The sequence below is a fragment of the Poecilia latipinna genome, unplaced genomic scaffold, assembly GCF_001443285.1.
Source record: "Poecilia latipinna isolate Pla-1442-1.1 unplaced genomic scaffold, P_latipinna-1.0 Scaffold1734, whole genome shotgun sequence".
Taxonomy (NCBI): Eukaryota; Metazoa; Chordata; class Actinopteri; order Cyprinodontiformes; family Poeciliidae; genus Poecilia; species Poecilia latipinna.
The window spans coordinates 76,697-93,248 of NW_015114350.1; the positions used below are offsets into that span (position 1 = coordinate 76,697).

The 16,552-nt window shown below is 40.9% G+C and overlaps 1 protein-coding gene across 8 annotated transcripts in view; it reads left to right on the forward strand.

Annotated features, from left to right (window-relative positions):
• Window positions 1–15,118, forward strand: part of garnl3 (GTPase activating Rap/RanGAP domain like 3) — a 71,504-nt gene extending 56,386 nt beyond the window's left edge. For 2 of the 8 annotated variants that reach the window (XM_015060661.1, XM_015060663.1), the window contains exons 17-31: window positions 1,303–1,377; window positions 2,515–2,629; window positions 2,734–2,760; window positions 2,857–2,961; window positions 3,869–3,985; window positions 5,402–5,559; window positions 6,579–6,737; window positions 7,007–7,073; window positions 7,648–7,755; window positions 8,069–8,187; window positions 9,626–9,761; window positions 11,022–11,081; window positions 13,583–13,801; window positions 14,684–14,804; window positions 14,896–15,118. In XM_015060661.1, coding sequence (XP_014916147.1) covers window positions 1,303–1,377; window positions 2,515–2,629; window positions 2,734–2,760; window positions 2,857–2,961; window positions 3,869–3,985; window positions 5,402–5,559; window positions 6,579–6,737; window positions 7,007–7,073; window positions 7,648–7,755; window positions 8,069–8,187; window positions 9,626–9,761; window positions 11,022–11,081; window positions 13,583–13,801; window positions 14,684–14,804; window positions 14,896–15,064 — 1,755 coding nt within the window. In that variant the 3' untranslated portion in view covers window positions 15,065–15,118. Of the gene's footprint in view, window positions 1–1,302; window positions 1,378–2,514; window positions 2,630–2,733; window positions 2,761–2,856; window positions 2,962–3,868; window positions 3,986–5,401; window positions 5,560–6,578; window positions 6,738–7,006; window positions 7,074–7,647; window positions 7,756–8,068; window positions 8,188–9,625; window positions 9,762–9,898; window positions 11,436–13,582; window positions 13,802–14,683; window positions 14,805–14,895 lie in introns of those variants that run through there. The other 6 variants (XM_015060665.1, XM_015060668.1, XM_015060662.1 and 3 more) reach the window with 5 other exon arrangements.
• Window positions 15,119–16,552: the final 1,434 nt, after the last annotated feature.

Consider the following 16,552-nt stretch of genomic DNA (forward strand, 5'->3'; position numbering starts at 1 on the left):
ACTTCTGACTGCTACTTTGATTTTGATTTTTTTAATGACAGTAGGACTCTAAAGTTTCAAGTGTTTAGGGGTAGGAGTTTATAAGTTCTCACTTCTTCCTACCCCATTTTGAGCATATGTTATTAACTGAAACAAAAAATCTGTATTTTCTCTTCTTTTTTATGCACTTCTTGTTACTGGGCACTATTTTATTTTTATATTTGTATTTGTATCATGTTCGAATAAAATTTCATTTCATTTCATTTCATTTCAATAATCGCTTTCATTCATCCCATGATATCATGACCTCTGGGTTTTGCCTTAGTGAGGCAAATAAGCGTGGTCTTTGTCTCGCCGTCACACTCCAGGCATCCCTTTACTTAATGTGCGTTTAAACAGCCTTACAGTCAGAAGAAAAAGAAATCCCAAACTACGATCCCAACCATTAATCCTACAGACCCGCCTGTTTGTGTAAAGTGTTTTGGCCGTCATTCTGCCCGTCGCTCACCGTGACACTGACAAGCTAACAACTGCTTTTAGACGAACCCGCAAAGTGCTGCTACCTCGGAGAGATTGCCTCAGTTGTTTTGTTCCTGGGTTCTCTTCGTTTGCCGACCACTTGAGTGTCTGCTGCCCTTTATTTATTTATTTTTTTTTATTTGCTGCTGAAAAACAGAAAACCTAGATATCTCCACGTTGTGACGTAAAGCGTAAAAATGAAGGGAAAAAGGGAGAAATGTCTCATGAGATGAATAAATATAATTTTTCGTTGTGTTTAATGAGTGATTGGACCTCGTAGTGTCCTGCTCAGCCTTTTGAACAGTTGGATGGTATTTTTTCCATTATCTCCAAATTGCCCATTTACGGAGATACGTGAATGCTATTGGCTTCTTCTTCTGCTTAAATTTGCAATGGTTAATCTGATCTGAGGAACAGACGGACAAATCGTGTTCTGTGCTCATATCTACAGGATTTTGTTTAGGGGTATCTGCGTTTAACCAGGGCTAAATGCAGATTCACACCACACTTTCTAGATTAGTTCTGGTAAAAAAAAAAATTAAAAATGCCTGAAATCCTTAAATGCCTTTTATTCCTGACCTTTTTCTTGGTATCTAGTATAAAATACTTTCATCGGTGGCTGTAACATGATCAAATATGAGGAATCTCCTACTGCAAGTACTTTTCTTAGCTGTGTACAATTTACTATGACTTCACCATCATTTCTAAGGCTCCAAAAATGTAGGGGGAAAAAAAATAAAAATCAGGAGACAGAAGACCAGATAAATATTTGCTGTAGTTTATTAGATGCTGTCTCTCATCCAGGCTCTGAAGCTGAAGACCATCGTGAGAGGAGATGCGCCAACGAGCCTCGTTACCACAGGCCTGTGCAGAAAAGAGGTGAAAGAGAAACACACACACACAACGCTGAGCAAACGTCCACGTGATTCTGTCATTTAAAACATCCGCAAAATAGTCGGCAACGCCAAAAAATATGATGCTGGAGGTTGTCTATTTGTCATGTTGAGCAAAAATGATCACCAATCTACGTGGAAAAGATTTAGCTGTTTTACGCAGTTTAGTTCTCTTGCTTTGGTATTTGGTGAAACTTATATTCTTCTATTTACTTGGGTCAAATATGTTGAGTACTCTGAGAGCTTCTCACAGCAGCTTGCTGTAATTTTGATCAGTTCCTCCTAACAGCTTTAGCATGAATGACTCGGGTTTGGAGGCATCGTCGTTCACTGACACCTCAGATTCTCCCTGGACTGCATCAAGGCTTTTTGATGTACACTCTAGAACCTTGATTTTGTTGTTAATCCATTTTGCATCTAATTCATCAATATGAATGAGGAAGGTAATTGTCCATATGGAAGACCATTTGTGCCCAAGCATAAACTTCTTTGGCTGATATGTTACTTTAATGTTTCTTCATAATGTTCTTTTTATATAATTCCATTTATTTATTCTTTTTTTTTTTAAGTGTAGCTACGTAACATGATGTCTTCAGGCTTTCAAGGCTCTTTTTCCTAACATTGTAATAACGGCGAGCACTTTATTTTTAGTTCCTTCAGACTTCACGACATTTCTTCAAAAGTAAAGATCTTTCCCCATGAGTATATTCGCGTATTGTAATCTGACTTAATTGGAGTAGTGGTTTGCTGAATGGCTCTCTAGCCCAGGTTGGTGCAGGATCTGTTTCACTGGAGAAAATGACCGTCTCTCACCAGCATCCTCACAAAAGCTTCCAAGCAGTCGACTGGATCCTTGAATGTGACTGACATAAACATGTCAATCACATGCTGACTCAGATGATGCTTACAAAGCCATGCAGTCAGTGTCTGGGTTTTTTCATTTGTTAAACGGATTTGCAATATTATGAAAATCATCTTTGGTGTTTGGGAAATAGAAATTATTTTGACAATCCCAACTGAACTAAAACAGCAAATGGTTTGGGTTTTTTTTTTCTGATTTATATCCTGTTTTTTTTTATTTTATTTTATCTTATTGTGCATTTCATTTTTCCCAACACTGCAGCCATGGGAATCTCAGTCCTTCTGCAGCACGTTCCCCTACGAGATCATCTGCGCCGACTCGTGGGGTCAGTCTCTGCTGGTGGCCACCGACACGGCGGGGGTCTTGATGCTGGATGGTGAGTAAATCCAGCTCAGTCTCTCTGAAATAATTGCACAATCACCAGCACGATATCAAGCTCCCGCTCCGATGATGACTGTAATGATGCTGTCTGTGCTTCAGGCCCCGACCCGCCGCTGCCCGGTGCTGGTGAGTGACATCCAGTCAATAACTCTGTTCCTTCCGCAGCTGCGGCGTATTTATCGCTCCTCGTTTGACGACGTGGATCGCTGCATTGTGTTTCAGAGACGCCGACGCTTCCCCCGGTGCAGGTGTTTGACAAAACCATGGCAGTGAAGCAGATGCACATTCTGGAGCCTCAGGACCTTCTGATAACCCGGGCAGACAAAGGTAGGCTGGAAAAGAAAAGACTGATGCTGTTTAGTACTTCCTCCTTGCACATCAGAGGTAGATTTCCTTTTATCAACTCTTTGTCATCCTGTTATTGAATCAGCTATCTGCAGCGTATGCTTGGACTCATTATCCTCTCTAAATGAATATCTATCATCTCTCTCTCTCTCTCTCTGTCTGGTTGAAAACATGCCAAACCTTTCTACTCGAGCTGGTCCAAAGTGGCATTGATCTCATGCTGAGATCTAAGGAATCTGACCCATAGAGAGCTTAAACTCTGTCGTGCTGAAGGGCTCAGGGAGGGTAGACTGCAGGAAAGGAAACTAAAAGATCAGATCCCTCAACGTTAAAAAGAAAACATGCATGCAGCTCATTGTAAAGGTATCCCAGCCTTTTGAACTTGTTCACATTTTGTCACATTTCCACCACCGCAACTTTCTTAACTGGGATATGATGAGACCTGCAACACACATTAGCAAATATTTAGCAATGGGATTGAAAGATATATATATATATTAATTATGTAAAAAAAAAAATTATTTGTATTCATCCCAGCTGAGTGAATTGTTTGTACAACTCTATTTTGCCAAAATTGCAGCTGCACGACTTACGCTCAGTCAGACCGGATGGAGTCTCTAAACAGCAATTTTCATGTTTTGTTTCTGATCATCAGTTGGATTCAGATCTTGCTTTTGATTGGAGCGACCCCAACACGTGAACATGCTTTGATCTAATCCGTTTTAGTGTAAATCTGACTGTGTGTCTGGAGTTACAGTTCTGCTGGAAGGCTTTAAGACTTTTTCAGCATCTAACATGTAACGCCTTATTGTTGAATGTGATGCACAATGAATAACAATTTAAAAAAAAAACCTTCGTGAAACAGAAGTGTCCCTCGTTTCGTTTCCAGGAAAGGACGCTCGGCTGTACGTGTTCAGACTCGGCGGCATCAAGAGAGGCCTGGAGGAGCGGCAGCTGGTCAGGAGCAAGTGTGACTGCAGGGAGAACAAACTGGAGAAAACTAAAGGTGAGCAGAGTGCAAAGCCGTCCCTACCACACTCAAGCAAAAGCTCCTCTCAGCTGCAAACACCTGGCGTTGGATCATGTCGACTTCTGGTCTTGTAGAACAAGAGATGGCCATGTGGCAGAATTAACCTTCCTGTTTATATCACTCGTTAAAGTGCAAAGAGGAGGAACGTTATCGGTGCCAAATACGATAACACAGCTGGGCTCTCTGTATTAAACCAATCAGTTATCCTCAGAGATCCATCAATTACATCTTTCCTGGTCAATGCCAATTTCTGGTTTTCTTTGAGCTTCTGATTTTTACTTGTGCTAAAGAAAATAATGCATGAAGGAGAAAAAAAATGTCAAGTTCTTTAGTTTTAGATCCAAAAGAAAATTAAGGAAAGGAATGCCTATAAGCATTTTGTTCCTAACCTTTATCTGATTTTTAAACTAAAGAAAAGTGTGACAAAGTGCACTCTGCTGGTTGATGCATCTTTACACTAAAAATATTGGAGCTATTGGCTTTGATACAGTTAATTAATAAGAAGAACTACTTAATTTTTCAGTTTATCGTTGATTTGAAGTAATCCAGAACAAAATGGAAAAATCATGTCAGAGACTGAAGCTCAATCTGAACATTCAACATTCAGTGCAAGCACAATTAAAAATAACAAATAAAATAAATTAAACTGCACTTAAACTAGTATTTTCCAAAGTTTTTATGATCGAAATCCCAGTCGTCATAAATTTCTGAAAATAAATTATATCGCTGAAAGCATCAGTGGTAAGGTGCTCCCACACGTCCTTCACATCAGCTCACACAGTTACCTTGAATAACTGTTTCGGTGATTGATGACCTATATTTTTTGGTGATTTACTGTCGAATACTGGACTAATCTCCTGGCTTTGGCACCGGCAGTTTTATGGACCCAGATGTTTCTTTCGTAAAAACACAGAAAAAGATTTTATTTTAGCCTAGTGCTTCACAGTAAACCCAACCGCATATATATCATCACAATATCAATGTTTGCAGGATTGTGATTTCAAAGTGTGATTTTTAGTGGCTGAGATACTGAACTCTTGGTGTTGACTGCAAATACCAGCCACAATATCGCCGTAAAGTAGTTTCCTGATATTATTCAGTCCTGTTTAAGGTAAAAAAATAAAAATAAAAAATACAATCTCATTGTAAAGTTTTAAAACCTACTATAGTAAAGCCTGTAAATTCAAACTGTCCTTCATGCAACACAGCTAATTTTACAGTTGGCGTTTTGCATTTATGCTGAAGTTAATTCATTCACCTTAAAAAAAAATGTTTTATCGACATTTAATAACCTGATATCTACTCTTCCTCAACTCCGCCCCTGGTCATGTGTGTGCAGAAACGCCGAGACATTTCTAATGTGCTTCTTGTCTCCTTTCCTCTTTGGGCCAGGTTGTCATTTGTACTCTATCAACACCCACCACGGCTCCGAGCTGAGAATAGTAGCAGCCATCAGAACCAAACTCCTCCTAATTACCAGGAAGCATCCGCGGTTCAGCGCCGTCGCCACGGGAGCAGACTCCCCGGTGGAGGAGTTTCAGTACATACGGGTATGACAGTCCCAACTCTTTACAGATGCATAGAGAGAACAAATAAAAAATAATAATAAATGAATATTATTTTTATATGAATGTTTATTTTTGCACAAACTGGAGTGAAAATATAGTGGGACATGCTGTGACTTCTTTGTGTCAACTTTTTTTTTTCTTCAAATATGTTGATGTTTAGGTCTAATTTCTCCAAAACAAATAAATGAAACAGTTGTCTAGTTGTTTTATACATCAGGAAAGGACACTTGCAATACTTAAATACCTAACATTGATACTTGATAACTATATTTTTCTTCTTTTGTGTAAATTTCCGTTCTGAAGTTCACAGCGTGAATGTCACTAATTTACAATGCTTCATTTCTGCCTTTTTCCAGTATATTATCATTACACAACATCCAGCTTCTACGAAGCTTAAAAACAAGAATTTCATTCAATTAAGTTCGAATTACATGCAGGTTTTTCTTTTTTGCTACAGGCGATCAAAATTACACACAGACACAAATGTGCACACATAACCATCCGGTGATATTTAGTTAAACTAGCCGACTTTAATTAAGCTTTACTACTTATGTTTGAATTAATTTTTAAAGATGCAACCCAGTTATGCTAAAATATTCATGTCACGACAGAAAAAAGTGTGAGGTTTTTCTGCAACCTGCTGTAAATATCTGAGTATGTATATTTTACTCTGTGGATTAGAGCAAAGCTGCATTCAATTTAAAATTTATTGAAGTATTAGGTTGTCTCTTTTTTTTCCCTTTAAAAGGTCAAAAGCATAATTTAAAAATCCCAAATCACTACAGCATTCAAACTAGTGATTAGTGTATTTAAGCTTCCCACTGTGTTTTATAACCAAGGTATCTAACTTTTAAAAAGAGAAAGGCTTTATATCACAAGTTCTGCTTGTTATAGTCTGTATATTGAACGACACGTTCCAGAAAAAAGAAGGCTTTTACACCTCCGAGGGTTTTTCCATGGAAATCTGAGAAAGCGATGGCGTTAACGAACCCCACCCACAGGAAATCTGTCTGTGTGACCCGCCTGTGGTGATGGCGCTGGTAGACGGCCCGACCGGGGAGAACGACAACATGATATGCGTGGCCTACAAACACCAGTTCGACCTGATCAATGAGAGCACCGGGGATGCCTATCGACTTCATCACGTCGACGCCAACAGGGTGAGGAACTTGTGCACATGCACAATGTCGCTTAAGTCTTGTTTTTTGAAAAAAGATCACCATTAAGAGGACATTTATAACGAGCCAATAAAGCAGCAGACCCAGATGTGACAGCAGAAATCGCCATGCGATGGGAACACGCTGCAGATCTTTTGAGTTAGCGTGACCTGACATTATTCTCCAAAAGACCTTCTGTCACATTTAGCCTTTTGTGCTTTTTCCCAGATGTTCAAGTGATTTCTGTAAAGTGACTTGCCTTTTGCCTGCAGGTAAACTTTGTAGCAGCCATTGATGTGTATGAAGACGGTGAAGCAGGCCTCCTCTTGTGTTACAACTGTGAGTCTCCCTTTGACTTTTCACATTTTAGATGCTCTGTGATTCAGGTCAAAGCTGGACCATGTTTTTTTTTTCTGTGTTTTTTTTTTTTTTCCCTCCTGCACCTAGAAAAGGGAACATCCACCTAGGCTCTAATCCTTGTTTTTCACGTTAAAACCACAAAATGAAATGTATTTCTTTTGCATCTTATCTTATCGGAAAAGCGTCCCCACAGCATGCTGCCGCCTCCACCGTGTTTCAAAGTGGATGTTGTAGTTGTACTCTGTTTACTTATCAGGTGACTTATGAGGACATTTTCTAATACTTGGTGTTATTTAGGGGGATCAAATCAAAAAGGGGATGAATACAAATGCAAGAGACATTTTATTTTTTTTATTTTTTTCTCTCTACTTAGCTACATTTTTTTTCAATAACTCAAATTGCTTTTCGTATCTACCTTGCAAAAAAGCAGCTTAAACCTTATTGACTAATATCACTCTTGCTTTCTGTAGTTCTGAATACAAAAGAGCTAGCAAAAAAAAAGGAAGTGAACCCCTTTTATTTTACGTAAATTTGCACTTGTATCTTCCTGCAGATATTTGTTACTATAAGAAAGTTTGCCCCTTTAACGGCTCCACACCAATGATCCAGTCCAACACCTCCGATTTCCACTTCAGCTGGAACCAGATGCCCAACGCTATCGGTAGGTAGCTCCCCACCCTGCCCATGGCGGTCGCCATGGAAACACCATGTGTGACCAGAAGCGTCCTGCTGACATATCAGATTATGTGCATGTTTTTGTTTGGAGATGCTATTGAGAGGCTGATGCTTCCTGAATCCACCACCCGTGACTGACTCTGTGTCGTAAACAAAAATTCTGCCAAGCTATTAATCAAAGCATATTAAAAAAAAAAGCAAACAAAATTAAAAATTAATCTTAAAAAAATAGATCTGATATGGTAATTTTTTATTTTTTTATTTTTTTTTTTTTTTATGTGTTCATCTTGTGTTTGCAGTTTGCGCTTTTCCCTACATCCTCGCCTTCACAACGGATTCCATTGAGATCCGACTGGTGGTCAATGGAAACCTTGTGTACACAGCAGTGGTCCCGGAGCTGCAGCTGGCTGCCTCGAGGGTCAGTATGATTAGATGCAATTACGCGACCAGGGCAGGGCTTTCTTAGAGCCAGCGCATGCTTGTTGCCCAGACCAAAAAAACGTCTTGCACATTTTAGACTGTGACGCAGTTGACTCCGTGTTTTTTTTTTCTACTAATCCAAACCGATATCTTTGCTCGTAGATATTTAAAAATCTTCAGCAAATGTATTTTTTTTTCTTTTGAAATTGCATGCACAGCAACGATTTCACTCAACCATAAAAGAAGATGTAAAAATGACCCTAGCTAGATGTAAACATGCAGAAATAGTTTACATCTAGTTTACAAAATAGTGTAACTAGGCTGCATTTGAACCGCAAAGCTAAATACTGCACGACGTGAAGCGATGTAGAAATACCCACCCAGAGCATTCAGGTCCATCTCAATCCATTTGAATATTATCAAAAGCAAATCTATGTCCATAACATGATTCAAAACATGTAATTAATTTACTAAAGTTTTTGATGACATACAGTTGGTGTAGACCTAAAATCAAGCCAGTAAAAGCAAAGTTTAATAAGGAGATCTTAGAACGTAGCCATGTCTGACCTGCACAGTGACGAGACTAATAATAGCTGCAGCAGACTTACACTCCCTCGTTAAGGAGGGTAAGCCACAAAATATTATTGTTAAAGAAGCTGGTTGTTCACGGACTGTTGTTAGTGGAAAGTTAATTGGAAGGAAAAAGGTGTGGCAGACAAATATGTACAAGCAGGTAGATACAAACACAGCCTTGTGGGGATTAGGAATCAAAGCCTTTCCAAGAGTTTGTGGGAGACTCACAGATCCAGGAGCAACCAAACCCAGGATTTCAGTCTTGTTTTAAACTAATCTAAGTATCTACATGTAATGCTTCCAAGTTCTCGGAAAAATAAATGTTGCTTTTTTGGATACATGTCATCAAAACGAGCAGAAAAAAAAAGTGCTGGAAATATATTCCTCTTTGTGAAGTGAATCAAGTGTCACTTTTTGAGTCAAAGTCCTGAAGTGAATCAACTTTTCTCAGGGTATTCTAATTTGTGAAGATGCACCAGTAGAATAATTTGTTTCTGTCTGCACACTCGATCATTTTAAAAACGAAGCGCTTCTAGTCCGTGAACTTCCCGCAAATCTAAATCCGTTCTAATTTAATCAAGCATTTGAATGTTTGCAGTCGCTTGGTGTCAGTCTTTCAGCTCTGTTACTTCAATCAAACCCAGATGAGCTTTGTCATAAATTTTTACAGAGAACCAATTTTTTAAAAAAAGAAAAATGAGCGCACCTGGCATCAAACACAAATCATCTCCGTCTCTTTTCTGTTTCCATTTGTTTTTTTTTCCTTTCCTCCCTTTGTTTCATCTCCTGCCTCTGTCATCTCTCTCTGCTGTACCTCGCTTCCACTTTACCCTGCGTGCTTCTGTGTTTTATTCCGCCCACAGTCGGACATCTATTTTGTCTCGTCGGCGCCAGTGAGCTCAGCCTCCAACTGCAGTTCCAGAGACACCAGCTCTCAGAGCTCCCCCCAGACGCCCACAGGCTACGAGATGCCCGTATTTCCTTCACCGCTCGGAGATGGTAAAGGCCCTGCACATAAAAAGCACCGGGGCGAGAAGGCGGGAGGGGAGGGAGAGGAGGGGGGGAGGGGTTGGGGGTTGTTGTCTGGAAGGTGTTCAGATCTCTGCAGAGCTATGTGACTGTGGATGCCCTCACAGGCTTCAGTTTGACATTTGGCATGAAGTGAACTCTGCAGGACGAGTCTGCGACTGCACAGTTTGATCGGGTTAGTTATGCACAATTCAGTTCCTATGCAGGTTTTCTCTTACTTCGACTGAGACCTTTTCTTCCGACTCTGTTTCAGGACAGACGACTTTCTTAACCTATCGCTCCATGTTCACTACGGGTGGAGGTGCTGGGGGAACGTGGAGGTGCTGGGGGAACGTGTTGCTACGGTTTCAAGTTTCTTTCTCCCGTTTGTCTCCTTTGCGCGAAGTGCGTCGCAAACCGAGCCAGTCGTGTCATTGCTGCTCGCGCTTAAAATCTGACAACGTTGCAGCTAAATCCCGTACGGATATGATGTTTCAAGTACAGATTAGGACAGAGGATAATCGAAATAACTAATAAATAACTATCACAACATTCATCTGAAATCAGGGTTAGATTAGAAAATAATCTGGACGGACGGATATATCAGACTATTTACCTGCATCCTTTCTATCAACAGCATTGATTTCAGGGATTGTTAGGATCATTTTAACCCACTTTTAACCCCTAATGGTGTCCATATTTCCTCATCCAGTCTCCCTTCCCTCTCAATGCTGTGTCAGCCGTCCTGAGCCGATGCGCTGATGGATTGAGGAGGAGGAGGAGGAGAAGATCCGCTCCTTGTTCATCGGATTTTACATCTGTTGATGTTGGTGACTTGGACTGGAGGACAAAGATAGAGAAACACGGTTATTAAATGAGTTGCCCGCGCCATTAAGCCTCGTCCGTACTGAGGGGAGCAGTTATTTACAGGTCCCATTAAGGCTAACAGGAAGAAAGGTTTGGCTGTTGCTGCTGCAATTAGCCGAGGGCAGGATTTATGCTCTTAGGCCGCTGCAGGTAATCAGTTCTCTCGGAGGGATTTTCATTTTCTGCCCTGTTGTTTCTAGTTGTGTGTGTCGTTCTGCACCACCCAGACAACTAAGACTGTGCGTGCGAGTGTGTGCGTGCGTGCGTGTGTGTGTGTGTGTGTGTGCGCGCGTGTGCGTGCGTGTCTGTGTGTGTTTCTGCACCTAAATCTGTGTTACTGTGTGTGTTCAGTTTGTGTAACCCTCTTCTTCATTCCTGGTTCAGATTCAATACGGATCCCCTATGGTACCAAGCTTTCCCTGTACATGTCTAAGGACGCTGAAGGTACTGCAGGATTCTCATCCTCAGCTCATAAAATACCCCTCCACCCCCTCATAAAGCTGCCCCACTAACACACACACTCACACACACACTTTCCCAGAGTGTATCACCCTGTCTGCTCCAAGGCGGCATGTTGACTTGGACGTTGGTTGAATGTTAAGTGAACGTTATGTCTTCCCCCGTCCTCCCTCCCTCCCTTTCGGTCTCAACTAATTAAAGCATTAGCTTGAGAAGGGAGCGAGAGGGCAAAAGAAGGGATAGAGCGCAGAGAGAGGAGTGAAGCGGAGGTGATAACGTCAGTCGAGAAGGAGGGCTTTATAATTGCGGAGAGAGAAAAGAGGCGGAGACGCAGGAAAGGTATGCCAGGAGGAGGAGAGGGAGGGCGAACGAGGCAGAGAGGGAAGGAGAAGACACGTTTGTCGCAGCATGATTTACAGATTGCACTGTCGCCATGGAGACTTTTGTCAGCCCGCTCTTCGATCTAAAGTGGGAGTCCAAACAGTGGTGCCACAGTCTGATGATGGGGGATGAAGATGGGGTGAGAAGAAAAAAAAAACAGAAAAAGAAAGAAGGGGGGCTTGCTGACAAAAATCTCAGGCTCTAACCGCCTGCGCGCTCGCCGCGTCTGCTCCGTGGGGACGTTTTCATTTGATGTAATTGCATCAGTAATGAGAGCGAGGTGCTGCGACAGAGGCGGTCGCTGGCCGCCCTCGACCTCCACTGGCTCGAACGCACACATATACACACACACACACCGAGGACCTGCAGCCGAGCAGCTCGGGACAATTGGACTCTCAATTAGCACCCAGAACATCCCCGGCATTCAAGTGCCAATCATTTGCCAGTGTGATGGAGAGCAGCGCTCCCCCTGGTTCAGAAACCAATGCATGTGGAATATATTGATCTCTCTGATTATGTATTCCAAGTAACTGTGTGCTTTCTCTTTTTTTTTTTTTCCTTCCTGTGTGACAGCACTGCGATCTGTAATAGCACTAACACAATGCACCTGTCGAAAATGAGTAGTGATCTTCCCTTTACTCCACTCGCAGACTTACATTTCAGATGAAAGCCATCACTTCTATTCATTCACACGGAGCTGCCCCATAAGAGCAGCGAGAGGCTGCTGAACTCCAACACTGCCCCCTGCTGGCACAGTGGAGCTTTGCACGCTGCAGCGCCACTGCAAATTGAAAAAAAAAAAAAAAGGAAAAACAACATAATTTAATAATTGCCAAACGGACTTTAGGTTTTGAACGTTGTGCTGAATATTAGATTGTGTGCCATAAATAGATTCTGTTATATTACATTAGGAAGATTAATTTCCCGACTGCATGCTGTTTGAGTAAACAGGCCTATTAATCATCTCAGAGTTGCTTCATGTAGATTTATTAGATGACATCATCAAGTGTGTCTGAGGAAGAGAGCTTAGGTTTATAGAGGATGATAGTAAAGGTTAATTTGCATATTTTGGTCCTGATCAGAAGTCCACGTACACTCATGACTAGCAAAAAAGTATTTGTTCATTTTCAGCTTTTCCCGAAGCAAAGAGATACAACAAAATCACGCACACAGAGTCAAATATCTACATGAAGACAAATTATACTTGGTTAAAAGAATATGTTCAGGTTGCAGAGAAACAACAGGCTTTGTACAGCCTCTTGCTGGATATTTGACAGCTCCTCTTGGCAGAAATGTTGAAGAAGTTCTTTTAAGCGATTAATTTCCTGCCACAATCAGATTAGTTCACTAATTCATAACAGGATTGAGGTCAGAGACAATGTATAGGATGAACAATTTATTCTGAAACCAGTTTTGATCAGTGTCTGGGTTTGATTAATTATTCCAACCACTTTGCACAAAGCATCACAAAAATAACAAAGATTTAAAAGATCTTCACACCCATGATGAGTGTATGTAAACTTCTGGCTCAACCAGCAAAATCTATTGAGAGGTAAATAAAATATATCCATAGAAATATACCGATCGTCTTACTGTTGAAATCAAAACATAATGTTTTGATTTCTCTGACTCCTCACTTCTACAATCATCTTTGTTTCCATATATTTATGTATTTCTTGTTTTATTCGTCAGTATTGCTGTGGTTCTGATTGATCAGCGATCAGTTTTCCCTGTTTTTCTACTTGTGACAGCTTTAGGGTGTTAAAACTCTTATTCTGCATGCAGACAAAGAAATTGTAACAAAAAAAAAAAACTTAAAGTTAAGGCAACATTTTTCAAAGCTGTCTAAATGTATAAGGAGGGCTTTCAGTAGATGCTGCAAAGCCCAACAATGAAGTTCTTCATTTCAGGAGTTTTATGTGGGTTTTTTTTAATAAACTGTCCATTTTTCTCTTTGTGTGATTTCTCTGGCATTTCTGCCTCTGACCATTTTGTTTAAACTTTCTCTTTAATTGTGTCATTGCATACTCTTTAATTTCCTGTTTCTTCATCGTTTTACTTTTTCTTTTTTTTTTTTTACTCCCTCGTGGGATTTCTCCTACCAGGTGAAGCGACATGTAAGCAAATCTTCAAGATTCCTCTGTGCAACCTGGTGGGCCGCAGCATCGAAAGGCCCCTGAAGTCCCCTCTGGTCAACAAAGTGATGACCGCGCCCGCCCCCGCCATGATGGCGCCCACTCCACTTATCTCCGCCACACACTCGCTGTCCCTGTCCCGCATGGAGATCAAGGAGATAGCCAGCCGCACGCGGAAGGAGCTGCTGGGTATGCTGAACCAATGATTACAGAGATTCACACCCTTGAACTTTTTTACATTTTACCACAAACACCAAATTTAAAGAATTCGATTTGTTTTTTTTGTTTTTTTCTTCAAGTCATTCCAAGGATTCCTTTCTTTGAGCAGTGATTTTCTTTGTGTTGCTCTTCTATAAAGGCTAAATTTGTAGACTGTACGGCGAGTAGTGGTCCTTTCAACAGATTTTGACATTTGATTTATGGATCTCTGAGCTTTTAGCTGCTTCTCTGATTAGCGTCACGTCTTTCCTCCTTTGTGGACTGAACACAACTGCATGAAATGCTGGAGGTTTTATTTGGTTTTAATTGTACGCTGCAATTTTCAGATTTTTTTTTTAATTAACTTCACAATTATGAACTACTTTATGTTGATCTAGTCAGATAAAATTTCAGCAAAAAGTATCAGTCTGTGGTTGGAATGTGCTAGGAGGTATAACGCATGCAAATGATCTAAAACGTTTAAAACGTTGGTACTACATCATGCAAATGAATCACATTGTCTATTTTGTAAGTATTACGCGCATCAAACGGACTTGTACTGCGATCAACAATGCAGTATGACGCTTTTAAATTTTCCTGAATTTGAAAACCTGGAAAATATTAGTTTGAGACAATAAAACATTTTCTTAAGCATTTTTTTTTAAACATGCATTTTTTACATTTCAAGCTTACAAAATTAAGCAAGCGATTAATCATGATTCAGTTCCAGAGTGTGATTAATCTGATCGATTCACAGCACTAAACGTAGCACGGTGAGAAAAAGCTCAAGGTGTGTGAAAACCGATGCACTGAAACTTCCTGTTTCAGCCTACCAGAAAGTAACCAACTTTCTGTTACTTTACATCAATCAAGGCCTGACCGAGGAGCCGAGCGGGAAGTCGGACAGCGGATCAGTCAAACAGAGGAAGATGAGCAAAAAGAACACTGACGAGGATCCCAAAGCTCGAGCGCTGACGTCAACAAACAGTGACAGGTAAGGTTTGCAACACTGCAGAGAGAGACTTGTAATAGTTTCTTTTCTTTTTTTTTTTTTTTTCAGTAAAGTTTGACAGCTCTTTGCTCAGCAGGTTAGCCTCAGACTCGGTGGACGCGGAGCTGGACGTCCAGCTGCACTGCTCGTCCGCCCTTGAGGCCGATCCGGAGATGGTGGTGCTGCAGGAGGGCAGTCCGCCTCTTGCCAGCGCGTTTGCCCTCTCCACGTCCTTCGAAGACGATGTCCTGGACCTAAAGTGAAGACAATCCTGTTGTGCACTTCTCTCCTCGCATACCTTTGTGCTGTCACAGTCATTTTTTTTGTTTTGTTTTTGTTTTTGTTTTTGCCTTTTAAATTGGTTTCTTGAAATATATCCCAGCCTTCTAGTATCCTGGGTCTCTCCATCCATCCATCACGGTATTGGAGGGAGTAACGAAAACATGTCTCTGCTCATGTTCACCGTGCGTCACTGCATCGGGCCCTGCGGTGAAAAACCCAAAAAAAAAAAAAAAAAAAAAAGGCTGTGAGGTTCTGCAAGATGCCCGGATGTGTTTCAGCATCTACAGTAGCTTTTTAAGAGACGGGCAAACTGAACGTAGATCTGCAAACATCTGTGCATCTGAACGCGGTTCCTTCTATAGCCGCCAACTCCGTGTTGTACATTATTTCAGATCCGCTTGCAAATGTTGTATGATACCGCTCTGTATGTGTACATCTGTTTATACACCGAACTGCATACAGTGCCAGGCACACCTGTCTGATCTGTTTATACATATTTATAGATATATTATATATATAAAAAAAATCAATTTTGTTCCAGCCTTCAGTGATATTATGTTTTTTTTTTTGTTGTTGTTTTTTTTGCTCTCTGCACCGATCCTCACTCACTCAACACTAAACAGGTTCACAGGGCAGGAGGTAAAAAAAAAAATCTCCCTTAAGTGCCATTTCCCAGCATCCACCACTGATCCACTCACAACAACCATGGCATCGTGGCGTCCGACTGCGGCAGCCGTCGCTGCAGTCCGCATCACACGAGTTTCTTTGCTGCTGAAGAAACCCCCGACACTAAGGCCGGCGTGGCTGACGTCTGGCGCTGAAGAAGTACACAAATGAGACACATCTGCTGTGTGCTGCATGGTTGATTGAAATTTGAGTAAAGCTTTAGAAGGAAATGAAATAATTCAAGTAGGTTTAAATTATAAGGCAAGTCTTTTTTTTTTTTCTTTTTTTTTTGTTACCAATTTTAAATGAAAACCATATATATGTTTCTCTCTGTAACATTATCCAGAAGCTTTTCTGGACTTTTCAGAAAAGGGTCCAATCTGTATGCTTTGTCTACTTGTTTTCGTTTGCCCTTATAGAGATAATCCACCTAATACGAAACATTAAACAACCCTAAATGAGAGACGTTTGCGAAATACACTCATCCTCAGATTTGTCCCTTCTTTCCAACTCTCCACCTCTGCTTCTTGAATTCCCACCTCCCCGAGAGACGGATTCACAGGACCTTGCAAAAGTATTCCTGCCCACTAATTTTCTTAAAAGTTAGAATCACAAAATTCAATTTATTTTATTGGGATTTTCAAGTAGCAGACCAGTACAAAATAGCTTATTGTTAGGAAATGCAAAGAAAGTCATGCGCAGTGATTGAAATGGTGAGCAAATGTTCACGCTGGAACGTGTGTCTATCGGTTCGGTTCATTTATGTTACGCCGGATGACAACAGATGTCTCAAAGCACCTCGA